Raw genomic sequence first — 20,131 nt, 5'->3', positions numbered from 1 at the left:
ACTATAAACATAAAGCTTAATCTTTAAAACTATAAATATATATGGCAAATAGACATGGTTTGTATATACACACTAACTTAATGTGGACTGAGCTGTCATAGTGATGGGGGCAGACAGATGTGAGTAGTGGGAACACAAGGTTAAAAGAATAATTCTATAGTATGGGCCCACTGTGCTGACCCCCACGTGCTTTCTTTTCCAAGAAGTAATTTACCTGTAGCCCTGCCTGGCTTAAGTAGACAGGATATGTTGCATTCCTCTGTAAACTACTTATTATCTGTAGGAGAAATGTAGGCCCAAAATAACATAGATAAGAAAATCCCAAGTTACCCTGAAGAGGAAGACTTCTGTGACTCTTTTCACAGACCAGATCCCAAAACTCAGGGAGATAAGGATAATTCCTTTTAACCATAAAATCTGTAAGAATGCATGGTTAAGAATCCAATTTGAACAGGTCAGTATATGCTAAGGTGACTTAGAGTTGTCATGGCAGTGGAGATTTCAAAGTCTGATGTCATCCTGCTGCCAGTCAAAAGTTAAGAGGTGGGCCTGAGTGGGACTCTCTGGAAATTTCTCTGGGATCTCCAATAAAACTGGAGTGCAGGAGAGGCTAATTATCCCTCTTTTCTCTGACAGGACCCATTCTCTGGCTTGAGAGTATCCTCTTTCCCTTTTCCTATCCCTTCAATAAACTCATGCCTATTGCTCTGAGTGACATGTCTGAAATCTTTCTGACTTGACTGCAAAAATCAGCTTTTGAAGGTTGGACAATAAGTATCAATTCTGTCCTTTTGTGCTCTGCTACAATTAGCAAGGGGTTTTGAGTGAATACACTCCATTTTGTAGATTCCTTTGCCACCTGTCTTTCTGTTACATTCCGTTTTCAGAAGGCACTGATGGAAGATCAGAAAGTAGAGAAAGGCAGAGCAGGAAACAGGAAGGTGCTGGTAGCTGCTTTAAGTTGTAGGAACAGGGCACAGTGGGAAACAGCATCTTATAGATGGTTCCATCGTTGGCTAAAGCAACACTTCTCTGGATGATTCAGAATTGTGACAGTGGCTCTAACAGTGTAGTACCAAGGCCTGGGAATTCCAGCCCAGAAGTCACCCAAGTTTTTGATCCTTGGGCATTCTCCCTTTTTCCTGTTTGCCTCTTCACAGCCCACTTATTCCCTATTGCCTTCCCAGTCTTTTTTAACACCTGTATAACCATTTCCCTCGATTAAATTGCTTTTATTTGAAATATCAAAAAGGCTTTGTTCCTCTAACTAAATCCTGACAGATACATTAATTATCCAGTGAAGAGGATTCAAATGGCGCACTCTTATTCAAAAGGCTGGATTTACAATTGAATTTCAAAATAAGGAAGGAACAATTTATTTACTTAAAATATTTTGCAGTTGTAGATGAACAGCATGCTTTTATTTTGCTTGCTTATTTTTATGTGGCGCTAAGGATGGAACCCAGTACCTCACACATGCTAGGCAAGCGCTCTGCCACTGAGTTATAGCCATGGAAGGAACAATTTAAACAATATCAGAGAGTTTATATGTTGCATATTATCTAAACACAGTCTTTAAAGGCTTAGAATTGTTATTAGAATATAGAACACCAAAATCTGACAGTAGATTACTGATCTTTTGAACAATAAGAAAGTGCCAGGAGGGCTGGGGATGTGGCTCAAGTGGTACCATGCTCGCCTGGCATGCGTGCAGCCTGGGTTCGATCCTCAGCACCACATGCAAAACAGAGATTTTGTGTCCGCCGAAAACTAAAAAATAAATATTGAAATTCTCTCTCTCTAAAAGAAAAAAGAAAAAAATTAATTAAAAAAAAGATAGGCTTGTTAAAAAAAAAAAAAAGAAAAAGAAAAAAAAAAGCAAGTGCCAGGAGTTAAATATATATACATGTCTGTATATAAATATATATGCTTATTATTTATAAGTAATTAAGTAATATAAAAAAGGTCTAAAAAGAAAAAAAAAACTGTTTTTTTTTTTTCTACCAAGAAACCATCATCATTAAGCACAGGTAAAAATCATTTTGAAAAAAGTCTTGAAAGAGAGACAGAATCTTAATGTGAATACAAGATATATGCCACTTGTTTAATTTTTACTTTTTTTGAGACAGGGTCTTACTACATTGTCTAGGCTAGCCTCAAATTCCTGGGATCAGGGCTGGGGTTGTGGCTCAGTGGTAGAGCGCTTGTCTAGTACATGTGAAGCGCTGGGTTCGATCCTTAGCATCACACACAAAAAAATAAACAAATATAATAAATATAATAAAGCTATTTAAAAATTTCTGTGATACTACTACCTCACTCTCTGGATTGGCTGAGGCTACAGGCACGTATGACCATGCGTAATTATAATCGAGTTTTAACTGAAAAAGATAATGCTGATTTCCTTTGAAATAAAAGAAAGGAAAAGATTCTGTTTAAAAAAAATAAGGAAAAAAGATTGAGAAAGCTTAAGAAGTTCATGTATTAATATTTAAAGCTATACATTAAGGATTCAAATACTTCTTTTCACTTGTTTTTTTTTCTTTTCTTTTCTTTTTTGTGGTACTGGGGATTGCACCCAGGGGCCAGGGACACTCTACTATTGAGCTACATCTTCCCTTGCTTTTTAAATTTATTTTGAGATAGGGTTTAAGTTGCTCAGGCTGGCTTTGAACTTGCAATCCTGCCTTATCCTCTTGAGTTTCAGGGATTACAGGTGTGGTTCAATTTCCTTTTTTAAAAAATTAATTAATTAATTAATTAATTTTAAAGTTACAGTATTTATTTTACATTTTAAAATTTTAAGCAGAATACAACAATTACTAATAGGGCATTATGTAAAATTGTGGATGTGTAACCGACGTGATTCTGCAATCTGCATTTGGGGTAAAATTGGGGGTTCATAACCCACTTCAATCTAATGTATGAAATATGATATGTCAAGAGCTTTGTAATGTTGTGAACACCAATAAAAAAATTAAAACAAAATTTAAAAAAAATTTTACCATTTATTTCTATTCAGTAGTTATCATTTTCACAATTGTAAAGTATTAATTCTATTTGAATGATTTAATCTTCATTCTAAGTGAAGAATTTTTCTTGAGTTATTTTGACTTATCTGTTAGTTGGCTTAATTTTACTATGAGTAGATGTTTTTCAAAGGCTCAGAGATTTTATATTACATGAGGTTTAACATACTGAATAATGTCATGCTGACTTTAGACTTGAATGGCAACCTGGGTGAGCTTAATATTTTTTAGTCTCTTATTTTCATTAGGACTTCAGAGACAAACAGTGGTCCACAAGCTACATAAGCCCGAAGACAAGTTTCATTTGGCATATTCATTGTTCAAAAAATATTTAATCCAAACAGATAAACTTCTAGCAAGACAAGTTATCAATATCAATTAGACAAGCAACATTGCTAAATTCTGGACATATTAAAAAGATAATGGTAACATTATGAACCTTAAGCTAACAAAGCCAGTAACTTAGATGAAATGGGAAAATCTGTTTAAAGAAAAACTACCAAAGTTTGCTCAGGACTGTCTTATCTATTAAAATTTTTGGACATTTATTCAAAACGTTCTAAGAAATAAAACTGCCCAGAAGGATTAATTGGTAAATTCTTTTTCTTTTCTCACTATTTAAAACTCCTTTATAGGCTGGGGTTGTGGCTCAGTGGTAGAGTGCTCGCCTAGCATGCACAGGGCACTGGGTTCGATCTTCAGCACCACATAAAAAATAAAATATAAATAAAACTCCTTTATTAGCAATCACAAAAGAGATCAATAATATCCAAGGCTGGTGAAGTGTCTTTCACAATTGGAATGCGATGCCTATTATTTATTTATGCCACTTTCCCCCCATATTTTTAATTGGTGCATTATAATTAAACACAACAGTGGGATTTGTTCTTATATCTTCATACATGCACACAATATAACAATGTAATTTGGTTTAATTAGTAAATTCTATCAAACATTTACAAAGGAAATTAGAGCATTACCACACAAACTCTCCCAGGAAAATAGAGATATTCTAATTCTTCAATAAGGCCAATATTACCCTGACACAGAAACCTGGCAATGTCACTATAAGATAGAAAACTACAGACCAATATCCTTCATGAGCACAAATGCAAAATTTCTAAACAAAATTTTAACAAGTTTATTTAGACAGCATATAAAAAAGAGAGCATTATCCCAGGAATAGAAAACTGGTTTGACACTTGAAACTCAAAAAGTAACTGATCATATTAACTGAAAAGAAAACCATATGTTAATCTCAATAATTACAGAGTAAGCATTTAACAAAAATCAACACACAATCCTAACAAAAACTTTCAGGAAAGAAGAAACAAGAAGTTCTTTAACATGCATGAATGATATGGGGCATCTAGAAAAAGCCTACAATCAAAATCATAGTTCACAGTCAATAGATGACATGCTTTCTACCAAGATGATGAAGAAGGAGGCAAGGAAGTCTGCTCTCATCACTTGTATTCAACACTATTCAACATGGTAATCCAGATGGAACAATAAGGAAAGAAAAAGAAAAAGCATCAGATTAGAAGGGAAGAACTAAAACCATCTTTACCTTACAGGTAGAAAATCTGTTGGAAACTGCTGGGCTCGGTAGCACACACCTGTAATCCCAGTGGCTTGGGAGGCTGAGGCAGGAGGATCATGAGTTTAAGCTAGCCTTAGCAACTTAGTGAGGCCCTAACCAACTCAGTGAGATCCTGTCTCCAAATAAATATTAAAAAGGGCTGGGGATGTGGCTCAGAAGTTAAGTGCCTCTGGGCTCAATTCTTGGTACAACAACAACAAAAAATCTGTTGGAAACTATAAGAAAGCTCCTATAATAAATGAGTTTAGCAAGGCTTCAGGAAACAAGGTCAACATTAAAAAAAATCAACTGCATTTCTTCTAATGGCAACGATCAATTTGAAATCAAAATTTAACAAATACCATTTATGGATAAAAATATGAAATATGTAAAGCTAAATTTGACAAAGATATGCAAGACTTGTACATAAAAAACTAAAAACACTGCTGGAGAAATAAAAGAAGACTTAAGAAAATCACATATTATGCTTCATGAGTTGGAAGAGCCTATATTTTTAAGATATCAATTCTCCAAAAATGGATATACAGATTCGGCATGATTCCAATTAGAATCCCTTTTTCATAGAAATTGGTAAAATCACTCTAAAATTCAAATGGAAATACAAAGTGGCTAGAATATCTAAAACAACTTTTAAAAGAGGAGCAAAGCTAGAGGACTAATAATAAAAAATAAGTTCAACAACAGGACGATACAAATGAGCTACTCATTTTTGACAAAAGTGAAAAGGAACAACTAGATATAAATGTTCAAAAAATGAACTCCAACCCATATTTCACATCAAATATAAGAATTATATCCAAATGTATCACCTAAATATAAGAACTAAATGTAAGAGCAAAAACTATAAAACTCTTAGAAGGAAACAGAGAAATAAATCTTTGTGACCTTGGATTAGGCAAATATTTCTTAGATATGAGAACAAAAGAAAAGTTGATAAAAGAACAAACTAGTAAGCTTAACTCCATCAAAATTCAAAATCTGTTCTCTTGATACTGGTAAACACTAAAAAGATAACAGCAAGCAGCTGTTATTTTTTTGGGTGGTGGGAGGAATCGAACCCAGGGTTTTATGTATGTTAGGACAAGTATCCTACGACTGGGTTACACCCTCAGTCCTAAAATAGAACTTACACTGCAGGAAACTACACTGCATACACTGCAGGAAAGTTCACAAAGGTACAACTGCTTGGACAAAATGTTCAACAGTTCTTAAAAAGTTAAACATGCATCTACTATATGAGCTGGCCATTATACATTTAGGTATTTACCTAAGAAAATGTCCATACAAAGACTTCCACATGCATGTTCACAGTAGCTTTATTTGTAATAGCCTGAATCTGGAAACAATCCATTTGATACCCATCATCAAATGGATAACCAATTATTTATCTACACAATGGACTATTACTCTGCAATAAAAAGAAATGAGCTATAAATACAGGCAAGAATATGGATGAATCTTAAAGTAATTATTCTGAGTAAAAGTGGATTGACTAAAGACTAAAAAGAATACTTAATATGTTTCACTTTACATAAAATCCTAGAAAATTTATAAAGACAGAGAACAGATCAGCAGTTGTCTGAGGACAAAAGGTGGAAGAAAGGTTGTCGCAGAGGAATATTATAGATCTTTCGTGGGTGATGGGTATGCTTATTATTGTGATTATGGTGAAGGATTCATGGAGATTCAAACATTAATTTTAAATGTAGTAGTTTACTATGTGTGAATACCTCAATAAATCTATTTTAAAGTATTTCTTTCAATTTCTAAAAATGTACAGATTCCACTTAATAGACCATAATCTCAGTTCTGTTGAATGAATAAAGTCTGTCAATTCTAGATCAGTCTTCTCCCAAGGGCAATAACAGTCAAATGGCAGTTATTGTTCTCTCCACCAATCTTAAAATATTTTGTTTTTTTTTAAATATATATGTATATTTTGTGTATATTATATGTATATTATATGTGTGTGTATATATATATGTTGTAGATGAACACAATACCTTTATTTATTTATTTTTATGTTGTGGCAAGGATCAAACTCAGTGCCTCACACGTGCGAGGCAAGCGGTCTGCCACTGATATCCCAGCCCCAAAATAGTTCTTAAACTTTTTTTTAAAATTAATGTCTATGGTAGAAATTTCTTTTGGTGTCAGTGATGATCTTCTCCACAATAGTATCTTCAATTGTCTCTTCTATTTGTATTCATCACATCTAGACCTGTGGTAGGTTTGGATTACTTTCTTGAATTTTTTCTTATCTGAGACCTGTTTGAACTGTAGTTGAAGATTGGTTACTGTGTTTTATTAATTTCTTTGTCCCATAAGTAAAATGGGTGTGTGTGTATGGAGAGAGAGGAGGGTGGGAGAGAGGGAGGGAAATGGATGGACAGACACATATTTCTGCAAGGAAATGGGAAAAGAAAAAAGTTCTACCAGAAAGTAAGGTCAGTATTTGGGTGATTACCCCAGTGGTCATTTTGGAATTAGACTCATTGAAGAATACCCTTAGGTTGGTTTTATACTGATCTCACATTTCAAATAACATGGAGCCTTTTGAGATATGTTTTTTTTTTTTTTGTAGGGAAGGTTCAATATTTTCCCTTGACTTTCACAATTGACTGCACACATTCACCCTCAGACTTCTTACCTTTAATTTTGCAAATAATTTTTCTCAATATTGCTTTTAGGAAAGTGAGAAAGGAGTTAAAACATATCAAGTCACTGAAGATTCTGGTCTTTTTTAATTAAAATTTTCCTAATTCTGTTTAATTGTTGCTACTAAACTTTTGTGCACTTTTATTACATTTTCTTGGGATGACAGACATTTTTAGTGATATACTCCGTAGTAAACTTTATGCTGTTATTTTTACTGAGATTACAAACTGCACATTTATACATGTCTATAATTTACAATGTAAATTTAAAAAAATTTTTTTTAAGTTGCAGATGGACACAATGCTATTTATTTATTTATGTAGTGCTGAGGATCAAACCCAGTGTCTCATATGTGCTAGGCAAGCACTGTACCACTGAACCACAACCCCAGTCCCTACAATGTAAATTTTTTAGGACACTTCTAAATATTTTTCTCCTGAACATATAAGATAAAATCAGCCTATCACATAATGGTCAAGGGTTTTATTTACTGAAGATAGAAAAATCTTATTTTGTGAACAGAAACAGACAAAATCAGTAACATTCGTCTTACTAGAAGATCATCAATAACTTTTTCTATAAGTCTTATCTGGTTTCATTTTAAAACCAGCTTTTAAAGGCCTTTAAAAATTCCATAAATAAAACCAATCAGAGCTTCTTCAAATTTAGTTACTCCCCCAAAGACTTTCAGGAAAAAATAAAGCTGTCAAGAATAAATAAGACAAAGGGTGCAGTTGGATAGGAGAAATAACTTCTAATATCCTACAGCACAATAGGATAATGCTGACTAACAACAATTAATGATACATTTCAAAATAATTGATCAATGTCTGAGGTGATGAATATGCCAATTACCTTGATCTGATCATTATACATATTTTATAGGTATCCAATATTACATCATACCCCATTATGTGTCCATTAAAAATAAAAAATGATTTAAGAAATAATAAATAAGACACTTGTAGGGAAAAGAAACCCCGGAGTTCTTGTTCAAAACTAAACTTGATTTTGCCTAATGAATGTTCTGAAATTTTTACAATAGACGGTTTAACAACTCAGAAATATGCTAAATTATAAATTAAAAAAAATATATAAACTCATGCAGAATCTATCTTAATTTTTACACATAAAATAAATGTGCCTGAACAAAGAGAAGTTTTTACATAAATAGTAAAGAGACAATGGAAATCTAACCCGTCTAGACTATAAATAAGTTAATGTGGTTAATTTACTTTAGATAATAAGGACCTGAAATAAAGTCAATAGAATGGGTCTCTGAAGCCTGATGAATCTCTGAAGAACACATAGAACTTTCTGATACATATGTAAGGGCTGCATTCCATAGGGACTCCAAAGGTAGGTATGAGGAGCAATAATTCTATGGTTCTATCAACTAGACAATTGCTTTCATGGGAGGAAAAACATCTAACAAAAAATTCTTAATACAAAAGTAGTACTTACCAGTACCGGAATTTTGAACCTAATGTAAAATAATGTGCAAAAAAATTCTTTTGAGGTGGAAGTGGTCTGTCCAAACGGAAGAATGTGTGATGTTCTACACATGCTTTCCACAAATTCTTACAAGCTCGGTAATTCACCATATTAAATCCCAGTAGTGTTTCTCTAGATTCATGCTGTAATAAACCAAAAATGCAGAGAATATCAGAAAAAAAGTAAGAATCTAATGCTATATTTACTTTTGTTCGGTATACATCTACAGAGCTGTGAAGCAATAACTCATTTATTTTTATTCTTCATAGTATTCTACTGGAAATGTACACACTACAGATACTTATCCACTTTATTGCTGATAGACACTTGATGATTCCAGTATGAGGGGATAAGAGTAATGCTGCTGTGCATACTTCTGTATGTCATCTGGTGTACACTTGAACACTTTTCTGTTGATGGATCATAGATACGAGTATGTTGAGCTTTAGTACATAAAATCCAACAATTGTGTATGCTCCATATATTCACCAACCACTGGTTTATCAGTCCTTTTCATTTTAATATTCTGGTGAGTATCCAAGGGCAGCACACTTTGGTTATAATTTGTACCTCCTTGATGACTAATGAGGTTCAATATCTTTTCATGTTACTGGCCATGTGGATACACTCTCTTGTGTGAAGTGTAGTTCAACTTACTAGTTTATTTTTCTATTGGCTTGCATTTAAAACTAAGGACAGAGTGTGTGTGTGAGAGAGTGATACATATTCTGTTATTTCTTAATGATTTCTTTTGATAAAGAGTTATTAACTATAACAGCCCATCTTATCAATTTTTATGTTTAAGGTTAAGAAGATTTCCTTGTATGTACTATTCTACAAATCTTTCCCCATTCAAAGATCATAAAGAGAGCCAGAAGCTGTAGTACATGTCTCCAATCCTAGTAATTCAGGAAGGTCAAGCAGGAGGATTATTAAGTTCAAGGCCAGCTACTTAGTGAGACCCTGTCTCAATATTTAAGGGGGGGAGTGCTAGGGATATAGCTCACTGGAAAAGCACCCTTGGGTTCAATCCCCAATACTATATATTTTTTAAAAAGGTCATGAAGCTATTTTCCATAACTAAATCACTGTAAAATGTCTATGTGTAAATAATACAGTACCATGTATAAAGTTAATATGCTTAAAACATCATTTCTTGACCACCAGAAAATTAATCTCAGTTATGATTATCAGTTGCTTTGTATGTAGTAACACATACAGTATGTATAACATGTACCATAAACATTGGCAAAATGGAATTACAGGGTACATGCCTGTAATTCCAGCAACACAAGAGGTTGAGACAGGAGGATTCCAAGTATAAAGCCAGCCTTGGCAACTTAGTGAGACCCTATCTCAAAATAAAATAAAAGGGCTAGGCGGTGAGGGGGTGCTGGGGTTGTGGCTCAGTGGTAGAGCGTTTGCCTAACATGTGTGAAGCACTAGATTTGATTCTCAATATCTATCATCTATCTATCTATATGTATATTTTTTTTTAAAGAAAGAGCTGGGTGGCTGGGCTTGTAGCTCAGTGGTTGAACACTTGTCTAGCACAAGAGAGGCACTAGGTTTGAGCCTCAGCACTGCATAAAAATAATAATTGAATAAAATAAAGGTATTTTGTCTATCTACAACTAAAAAAAAAATTTTAAAGGGGGGGCTGGGGACGTGGCTCAGTGGTAGAGCACCTCTAGGTTCAACTGCCAACAACACACAAACACACACACCCCATGTACTTTCTTGTGCTACATTTTAACTTCAATAGAAATTTGATTAGGAAAACTCTACATTTTGTGAACATAAATGAACAGCCACAGATTAGATTGATATCCTGATAAAATGCAGTGGATTCAAATACATTAAGGTTTCAAATACATTCTACACACACACACACACACACACACACACACACACACACATCCATCTTGAAATCTATATTAATTTGCAAAGATTTCTAAGAGATAATGTAAATAAAAAGGTTAATTTGATGAAATAGATAATCACTTACAATACAAAACTGTTTCCAACACTGTACTGTCCATGACAACTCAACTTATACTTAACATAGAAAAAGGCCATTATCACTTCAACACAGGGAAGAAATGTGCTATATGTTCACGAATTATAAACGAAACGCTCAGCTTTCCAAAAATGAAATGAACTTATGTATGAAATGAAATGCAGTGGATTTAATAGAAAAAAGGAGAAGGCCATAGAAAATGTTCAGCTATTGCTCTTAGGAATGGACCCTGGGGATGGACAATGAATATCATGTGTTAGAAATCAGTTTGTGAGTAGAGGAAAGAACAGAAAGAATGTCTAGAAGAACTTTAAATCAAAACCACAGAAACACTGAAGAAACAAATACACCTGGTCATAAAAAGTGAATTCATTTACCTTAATAGAGAGTTATCAACAGTATTAATTGTACTTATAATGGTAGAAAAATTCTATCATTAATGACTGGGCATTTCATAAAAGACTTACTTCATTTATATCAATAATTATTAGACCAATACTTACCAATTCCTTTCTAAGTTGAATAAAAAACTGTTTGCATTTAAAAGAAATCTTCACAATCTTCAACCTGTACAAAAGAGAACAAACTAGAGCATTTAAAATATTGAATAAAGAGAAAAATATTAACAAATTAAGAAAGTATCTATAAAACAGCCGGGCACGGTGGCACAGGCCTATAATCCCAGTGGTTTGGGAGGCTGAGACAGGAGGATCTCAGTTTCAAAGCCAGCCTCAGCAATAGTCAAGTGCTAAGCAACTCAGTGAGACCCTGTTTCTAAATAAAATACAAAATAGGTCTAGGAGGTGGCTCAGTGGTCAATTGCCCCTGAGTTCAACCCCTGGTATCCACCCATCCCCAAAAGAAAGTATCTATAAAATGATCTTTTAAATTTATATTTTCTAATATCTAAACATCTTATTATATATTCTATACATGCACACAGAATATAAAAAAATCTGAAGTTTTTGGTGCTTCATGAAAAACTAGTTAAAATCTATGGGTTCAACTACAGAAAATTTTATCAAAATATCTAATTGCAAAATATCCATTTCCCAATTTTATATGTACAGAAATACTTAAATGTCACAAATTAAAATTTCAAAAAATAGGACTGTGAATGTGGCTCAGTGGTAGAGTGCTTGCCAAATAGCATGCAGGAAGCCCTGAGTTAGATCCCCAGCACTCAACAGTGAACGATGACAACAACAACAACAAAAAAGAAAAAAACTTCAAGAAGTATCAATAAAATAGGTGTAGTTTACTCCTTAAAACTACAAGCAATACTGATAAAATGTAAAATTTCAGCTTTGTGCAATGACCCTAGAACCATTTTTTTATTTGACTTTAAAAAGCTTAATTAAACTAGTATAGTGGCACTTGTTGATAATCCCAGCTACTCAGGAGACTAAGGCAGGAAATCTCAAGTTGGAGCTAGCCTGGGTAACTTAGCAAGACCCCATCTCAAAATAAAATTTTAAAAAGGGGCCGAGAATGTAGCTCAGTGGTAAAGTACTTGCCTAGCATTTTCAAAGCTCTAGGTTCAATCCCCAGTACCACCCCCCACTACAAGGCATAAGTATTTTTTTTTAAATTTCACCTTTCTATGTTACTTTTCTTCTCATATGAAATCCACAATGGTATGCATCCTCCAAGTTCCATTAGTGAAATCAATATGAGCAAAACTGATGTGTCTCTTTATTATAACCATATGTAATACGTTAAGACTCAAGATACTTTTTGACCTTAAGACCTGGTCATAAGGCCAAAGGCATTAAATTTATTTAGTGAAAACTTCTGTGGGATCCTGCTCCAATCTTCTAATACATTTTTCTCATGTTGATTCTAAATTTTGATCTTTATAACTCATGGCCCTATCTATCCAAGAAGCTCTTGGCATTCCCAGATAGATTTCTCACACCTCAAATCACTTGGGGAGGCAAATGAATGAGTCAGCTTCGAGCATGACTAGTTTAGAATAGGAAAGAAAATATATGCTCAGTGGTATTTTTGTTTATTTGTTTGGTATTAAGGAATGCACCCAGGGGCACTTTACCACTGAGTTACATCCTCATCCCTTTTTATTCTTTAATTTCAGACTGGGTCTCAGTAAGGTGCTGAGGCTGGCCTCAAACTTGTGCTCCTCCTGCTCAGCCTCCCAAGTCCCTGGGATTACAGGTGTGTGCCAATGCACTTACTGGTTTATGTTTAGTTTTTAGGCTTAAAATTTTTTGTTTTTTATTTTTACATCCAGAGCTTCCCCACAACATGGGGAAATTCTTATGTCATATGACAGAGGACGTTAGTTCTAGAAAGTCAAGAAAAAAACTGTATTTATGGAAAAAAGAAAACCAGGCACCTCATTTTAAAAATCCTAAAAGCGGTACATATATTTTAGAAGTTATAAATGAATTTCTATTAGGAGTTGTCACAAAAGCAACAAACAAAACTCTATTCATTTCTAAATGATCAGTATAAAGGAAATCTAACCCAGTTTCAAATCATATTAATTTTAAAAACCCAGAAAAACATTAAACAAGGAATAAATAGAAATTCTTACACTAGTTACTCCTTGGCATAAAATTTATTTTATACAACTTGTATTTTCTTACAAAGACATTCTATATGATTTTATTCTATACATAGGCATAATAGTTTTTTATATAATTAAACAATGAATAAAGGACTTTGAAATACCTATTTTGTCAAATAACATTATAGCTATAATAGTTTTCTTTTGGTTTCTATATTCTTGGTTTATCTTTTTCAATGCATTTACTTTCAACCATTCTGTCTCTTTATGCTTTTGATATATCTCTAGTAGACAGTATGTAGACTGTTTTTGTAAAAGTCCAGTTTGAATAATCCAGAAAAGATGAAAGAACTACAAACATTTGAAAAAATGCTCAGCATTACTAGACATTAGAGAAATGCAAATAAAAATTATAATTACTTCACATCCACCAGAATGACTGTCATATAAAAGACAGACAACAACCACCACAGGGGAGAATATGGTGAAGTTGAACATACATATGCTGCTCTTTGGAATGTGAAATAATGCAGCCATGATTGAAAACTCAGCAAAACCATTCCTTTGTGTATGCCCTAATGAAATGAAAGCACATGTGTCCACAAAACCTGTATGCATATATTCATAGCAGCATCATTCCTAATGGCCAAAAGATAGAGTGATTGATGAACTGATGAACAAAATGTGGTATATGACCACAGAATGGAATATTATTCAGCAGGAACCTCAAAAACATTATGTTAAATGAAAGAACTCAGTCACTAATGACCACATAGCATATGATCTCATTTAAGGGAATATCCAGCACAGGAAACTTCTATAGAGAAAAAAGTGATTAGTGATTGCCATGTCTAGTGATGGGTGAGAGGCAGAGGAAGGGATGGGGAATGACTTCTAATGGTTGCAAGATTATCTCTTGGGGATAATAAAAATGATTCAAAATTAAGAGTAAAATTATGTTACACCTGTAAATATACTACAGACCACTGAACTATATACTTTAATAGGCAAATTTAGAGTATGTAAATTGTAGCAGTGAAGTTGTTAAAAAAAAACATTTTGATAATTTCAATTTGAAAATTCCTTTACTTTGGAGAACTTCTTTTAACATTTCTCACAAGGCAGGGTTGCTAGCAACAAACTCCCTCAATTTTTGTCTGAGAAAGTTTTATTTATTTCACTTCTGAAGGTAATTACAGACTTCTAAGTTTGTGAGCTTTTTCTTGCAACACTTTTATTCCATTTTCTTCCTGCTTACATGGTTTCTTATCCTTGTTCCTTGATGAAGGTGTTGACATTTGCTTCTTTTGAGATTTTTCTCTTTCTCTTTGACTTTCTAAAGTATGAATATGCTATGTGTAGCTCTAGAATCGGAGGGTATTTAATTTGTTTGATATTCTCTGAACTTCTGGGTTTGTGCCTGGGTGGCTGTCATTAACTTTAGAAAGGTATCAACCACTACTTCTTTTGTTCAAATTCTCCTTCTGGTATAGTCTCATTATCTATCTTAACTGCTTTTTTTTCTTTTTCTTCTTGGCTTTCCAGTTTGGGAAGTTTATACTGACTTATCTTCAAGGTCAGTGACTATATTTCAGTTGTATACAATGTAACAATGAGACAACCCATGATATTCTTCACTCCTTTTGCAGTGTTTCTAATTCCTTTGATTCTTTGACAGGGTTTCCATCTCTCTGGTTACATTACTCATCAGATTTTGCATACTGTGTAAGTTTTCCATTGAAGTCCTTACATACTAATTAGTTTATTTATTTAACTTATTTTTTAGTTGTAGTTGGATGCAATACCTTTATTTTATTTATTTTATGTGGTGCTGAGGAGGGAACCCAGGGCCTCGCACATGCTAGGAGAGCCACAACCCCAACCCCTAATTAGTTACTTTAAATTTGTAATATAATCCTAAAATCTTTGAGATACCTGAATCTGGTTCTGGTACTTGCCTTTGCCTCTTCTGTTTTTGTTTTTGTTTTTTTGCCTTTCAGTAATGCTTTGTAATTGATTGTAAGTGGAACTAGGGCAAATATCCCTTTAGTGGAGGTTCTTATTTATCTGGCAAGAAGAAAGGCTGTTTACTGTTTGTTGTAAACAAACTGTAGACTTGAGGTTACAATTTCCTCTAGTATCTGTGTTTTTGTTATCCCTATTGTCTTAGGTTTCCCTAGGTAAACTTTAAACAGTCTAAGCTTTGCAGTAACTTCAGTTATAATCCTGTTATTACAGAGGAGTCTCACTGACTGTTAAGGTACAGGCAGTGGGGAAACCATTCTTTAATCCTGATTACGTCTCAGTTCTTTAGTGGTTTCTGCCTCTTCCTTATGACCCTCCTTAGGTAGACAAGAAAGCAAGAGGAGTCTGAGTTGGATAATTGCCATCCCCCATTTTGGTAAGGTTCTGATAGAACTCATGTTGTTCAAGTGCTGGCAAAATAGTTTCTGAGGGCAGGCCTTGTTAAGGAGAACAGAAAGCTCTAAGTGATTTTAAATGTTTACTTTCCCCCACCCGCTGCCATAAATGGATTTTTTCTTCCTTCTTCACCCTGAGAACCCGGAGAGGCATGAAAACTCATGAAAGTCTGGAGGTTTTCCTAAGTCTGGGTCCCCCAGAAATTTTTTAGTTCTTTATCTAGTCAAAACTCGGTATCTAGCTATTAGACAACGACCCTTTAAGTATTCCTAACAGTTCTGGCTCTAGTAGTTTGCTAACCTTGATTATTCTCTGTATTAATTTGGCACTCCAGTTTTCAAAACAATTTTCTTGATTCTCTGAAGAATCTTAAAAGTTGTTGGTTTGGGGTTGTTATTAGCTTTTTTCTTGTTCTGAGGACAGAAGTGTGAACATCTAAGCTTTTTACCTGTCAGACTGGAAATCAGAACTCTCTCTTCCTCTTTTCATTGTCTTAATGATGCCTCCTGGTTGATATTCATTCTAAGGAAGTCTAATTTAAAGAATCCACATATCTCCAATTTGTTATTCAACAAATTTAAAGTATAAACCTGAGCTGGGGGGATAATCATATATAGAAAATGGACACGAGAGAGTATATTTATTATGTGGTACTCTCTTTTTACATGTAGGTCTAATTCTGAGAGAAGAGGTAAATGAAATGAGTTTAAAGCTCTGCTTCATACTTAACCAGTTATTTAATTTAAGGCCCACCCAATTTCTCCTGCGTTTCTCCTTATTTGTTAAGAAAAATTATAATAATTACCAAACTTGCAGAATTCTAAATTACAGATAAATGGATTGAAATTCATGAGTGATTTTTTTTCTATCAGTTTTAAACTCTTCATTCATGAATATATTTGGTATCTACACCATTTTAATTTTTGGCCTAAGCATCTTATTTGAGATATTACATGAAATAAAGTTCCTGAAATGAAAGATATTATAGTCATCAGCATTATCAGCACTCATAAAGTGATTTTATGGTTTTCTAAAGTCAATTTATGCAGTACTTGCTAAAATATAAATTTAAAGGCAATGGCAATGCCATAAACACCAATTTGATAATGGTTAGGAGATGAATATAATCCATATTCACAAATGATACTTGTGAGAAATATTTGCTTTTGTGAAAATAAGTTCAAAAATTTGATGATTATCAAAGATACTTGGAAGGGCTGTGTGTATAGTTCAGTGGTATGAGCACTTGCCTAACATGTGCAAGGCCCTGAGTTTGATTCCCAACAATGAAGAAAAAAATATGTATATATTGGATCTTAAATCATGGCTTCTTGTTACCAAATTGTAAATATTTCCCTAATATTGTATTATGTACTGCTGTGATTAGTAAGCTCAGAAGAAATCCTCATGTTTCATAATGAGGCAGACTTAGTAGCTTTAGCACCTTTAAATCCCATCTATTTAGTGTAATTTTTGAAAATAAAATTTAAAAATCCACAGTTTATTTTCCACATGATACTTTAAATACTCACATCCTCGTTGCTACTTTTATTTTTAACCTAACTGGTCTGTTAAGGAATTGGAAATATAAGTTCTGTGTCTCAACTTTAAATCTCACTATATGTAGCTATAAAATAAAAATCAACTCCTTAGCATGTAAGACGTATAAGTCTGAGTCCTTTTTCTTCCTTAAGGAATATATTCCTAAATTCTTATTTTCTTCTCAATCAAAACAAATGAAGGAAGGAAAAAGCAACTCAAGTATCCTTCCATTAATGAACTCGTCATCAGGCCTCAGCAAATGCTTGGTACTCCTATCTTGAATGCTCTATACACATTAAATAAACTCTATTATATTTGCTGCCTCTTTCACATTTCCCTTTCAACTGAGAAAATTCCTATTTGCCCTATAAAAACCATTTCAAATATCATGGGGCTTATAAGATATTCCAGAGAGAAAGCTGCAGTATGAAGTTAGAGATTCTTTTTTTTCCTTTTTTTTTAGAGAGAGAGAGTTTTTAATATTTATTTTTTAGTATTCGGCCGACACAACATCTTTGTTTGTATGTGGTGCTGAGGATCGAACCTGGGCCGCACGAATGCCAGGCGAGCGCGCTACCGCTTGAGCCACATCTCCAGCCCCAAGTTAGAGATTCTTTTAGAAAAATTTCATTAGTAATATTTTTATGTAGCCATTTTAAAATAAACAAATTTTAGTTTTTTTTCTTGAAGGTTCCAAGTAAACAGGATAAAGTATAAGTTGCACCACCTAAGAAAACTGACATTAAAAAGCTAACATACTTGGGCTGGGGATATGGCTCAAGTGGTAGCACTCTCGCCTGGCATGAGTAAGGCACTGGGATCGATCCTCAGCACCACATAAAAATAAAGATATTGTGCCCACCTAAACTAAAAAATACATTTAAAAAAAAGTTAACATACCTTTACTTAACACAAATTGTTATATTTGGTAATATAGTGGTAAAAACAAAAGCATTAATGAGGTTCTTACCATGGAAAGGTATTCATTCGTACCCGGTTCTTATAAATCAGAATTCCTCCTGACATCACACCAATCATAATTTCATTGTTACTTTGATCCTTCAAAAGAAATACATGACCAATCTAAAACAATAGCTTTAGTTGTTAGAAATATATTTTTTAAACAGGATTAGTTTCAATATAACTTGACATTTTCAATTATAGAATCATGTTATAATGACAAATCCAAATAGCAATTATTACACATTTACACATCATATTTCCCTAAGAAAGGCAGGTGAAAAAAAAAAAGATGATGCAAATGTGAAGTAGAATTATGGAAAATTGTGATCTGAATACTTTAGGGGGACACAGATGGAAGTCATATGTATACCTCTATACTGACAGAAGAGGTCCTTTGCTTGTTCCAAATTATGTTTTTACATTATTTGATGATTCTAACCAAACTGCCAAAAAGTCTTCAAATATATATAGGTTAAAAATGAGGCTTTAGCAGGGTGCATTTCTATAATCCTTTGCAAACTCAAAGCCAGCCTCAGCAATTTAGCTAGACCCTGTCTTTTTTTTTTTTTTTTTTTTTTTAGTTGTCAAGGGATCTCCATTTTATTTATTGATATGTGGTGCTGAGAATCAAATCCCGCACCCTCAGGATTGAGCCACAATCCCAGCCTGACCCTGTCTTAAAATAAAAAATACAAATGGTTGACGATGTGGCTCAGTGGTTAAAGGGCCTGGGTTCAATCCCTGCTACAAAAAAAAAAAAAAAAAAAAAAAAAAGCTTTAGAAAAAAGATATAGGTTGGTTTTTAAACACAGAAATAGGTATTAGAAGGTAATGCAAATTAACTTTTTTTGTGTATTATTTCCCTCATCTGTAAAGTGGCAATAAAATATTCCCACCTCAGAGGGCTGTTTGAAGGATTAAAGGATATTAATACATGTAATGCCCTAAGAAGGGTGTCTGGCATTTAGTAAATGCCACATGGGTGTTTCCTGTTGTTATTACCCATGTTGTAGACTGTAGAATTCCTCAAAATTACTGTCCTCACAATCTTTCTTGAAAATTCTCTAATCATCCTGTGGCTATAGTCCAAACTTGCTCTTATAAGGTCACCAGTGACTTCCTCATTTTTAATTCAGTTCTCTGTCCTCATCCTACTTGACCTAAAAGCATCATTTGATGCAGTAGACCACTCCTGATTCACTTGACTCCAAAGACACACAATTGTATCTTTAACATAAAAAAGAATTTCTTTCTATCCAAATGGCTGTTCCTTCTTGATCTCCTATTCTTCCTCATCTCCAACCTCTAAACTTTGAAGTGTTCCAGCTTTGAGGACCTCTTCTGTTATCTACAGTATTTGCTCCCACAGGGCTCTTTTTTTCTTTTTTTAATATTTGTTTTAGATGTTGGTGGACCTTTATTTTATTCATTTATTTATATGCAGTGCTGAGAATTGAACCCAGTGCCTCACACATGTCAGGCAGTGCTTCACCACTGAGCTACAACTCCAGCCCCACTTCTCCCAGGTCTCTTATCTTGCAGTCTTAAATATTATCTATAAGCTAACAACTCCCAAATTTGTATCTCAAGCTCAAACTTTTCTTCTGAACTCCAGATCTATATAAACTGTCTATCCTTCTTCATTTAGACTTGTAAAAGTCTTCTCAAATTTAACATGTCCCAAGACTAATTCTGAAACCTGCTCTGCCTGGTCTTTCACTTACTGATTACTTTTTACTATCCCACTGCTACAACCACCATTTTTTCTCACCTGGATCACCATAACAGTCTCGTCGGTTTTTTTTTTTTTTGTACTGAAGATTCAACCCATGGACAATTTACCACTGAGTAATATCCCTAGCAGCCATTTT

General features: G+C 33.9%; 1 protein-coding gene across 15 annotated transcripts in view; it reads right to left on the bottom strand.

Moving 5' to 3' along the window:
* PTPN4 (protein tyrosine phosphatase non-receptor type 4) overlaps positions 1-20,131 on the bottom strand; it is a 180,516-nt gene that overhangs the window by 62,714 nt on the left and 97,671 nt on the right. For all 15 annotated transcript variants that reach the window (XM_081260413.1, XM_081260419.1, XM_081260408.1 and 12 more), the window contains 3 exons: positions 18,268-18,356; positions 11,308-11,371; positions 8,755-8,927 (listed from right to left, as the gene is read on the bottom strand). In XM_081260413.1, the coding sequence (XP_081116539.1) occupies positions 8,755-8,927; positions 11,308-11,371; positions 18,268-18,356 (326 nt within the window). The remainder of the gene's footprint in view (positions 1-8,754; positions 8,928-11,307; positions 11,372-18,267; positions 18,357-20,131) is intronic.

This window comes from Spermophilus citellus (assembly GCF_964194105.1).
Source record: "Spermophilus citellus genome assembly, chromosome: 11".
Taxonomy (NCBI): domain Eukaryota; kingdom Metazoa; phylum Chordata; class Mammalia; order Rodentia; family Sciuridae; genus Spermophilus; species Spermophilus citellus.
Note: the sequence above shows the minus strand (reverse complement) of the source record. Positions and strands in the feature narration are given on the sequence as shown.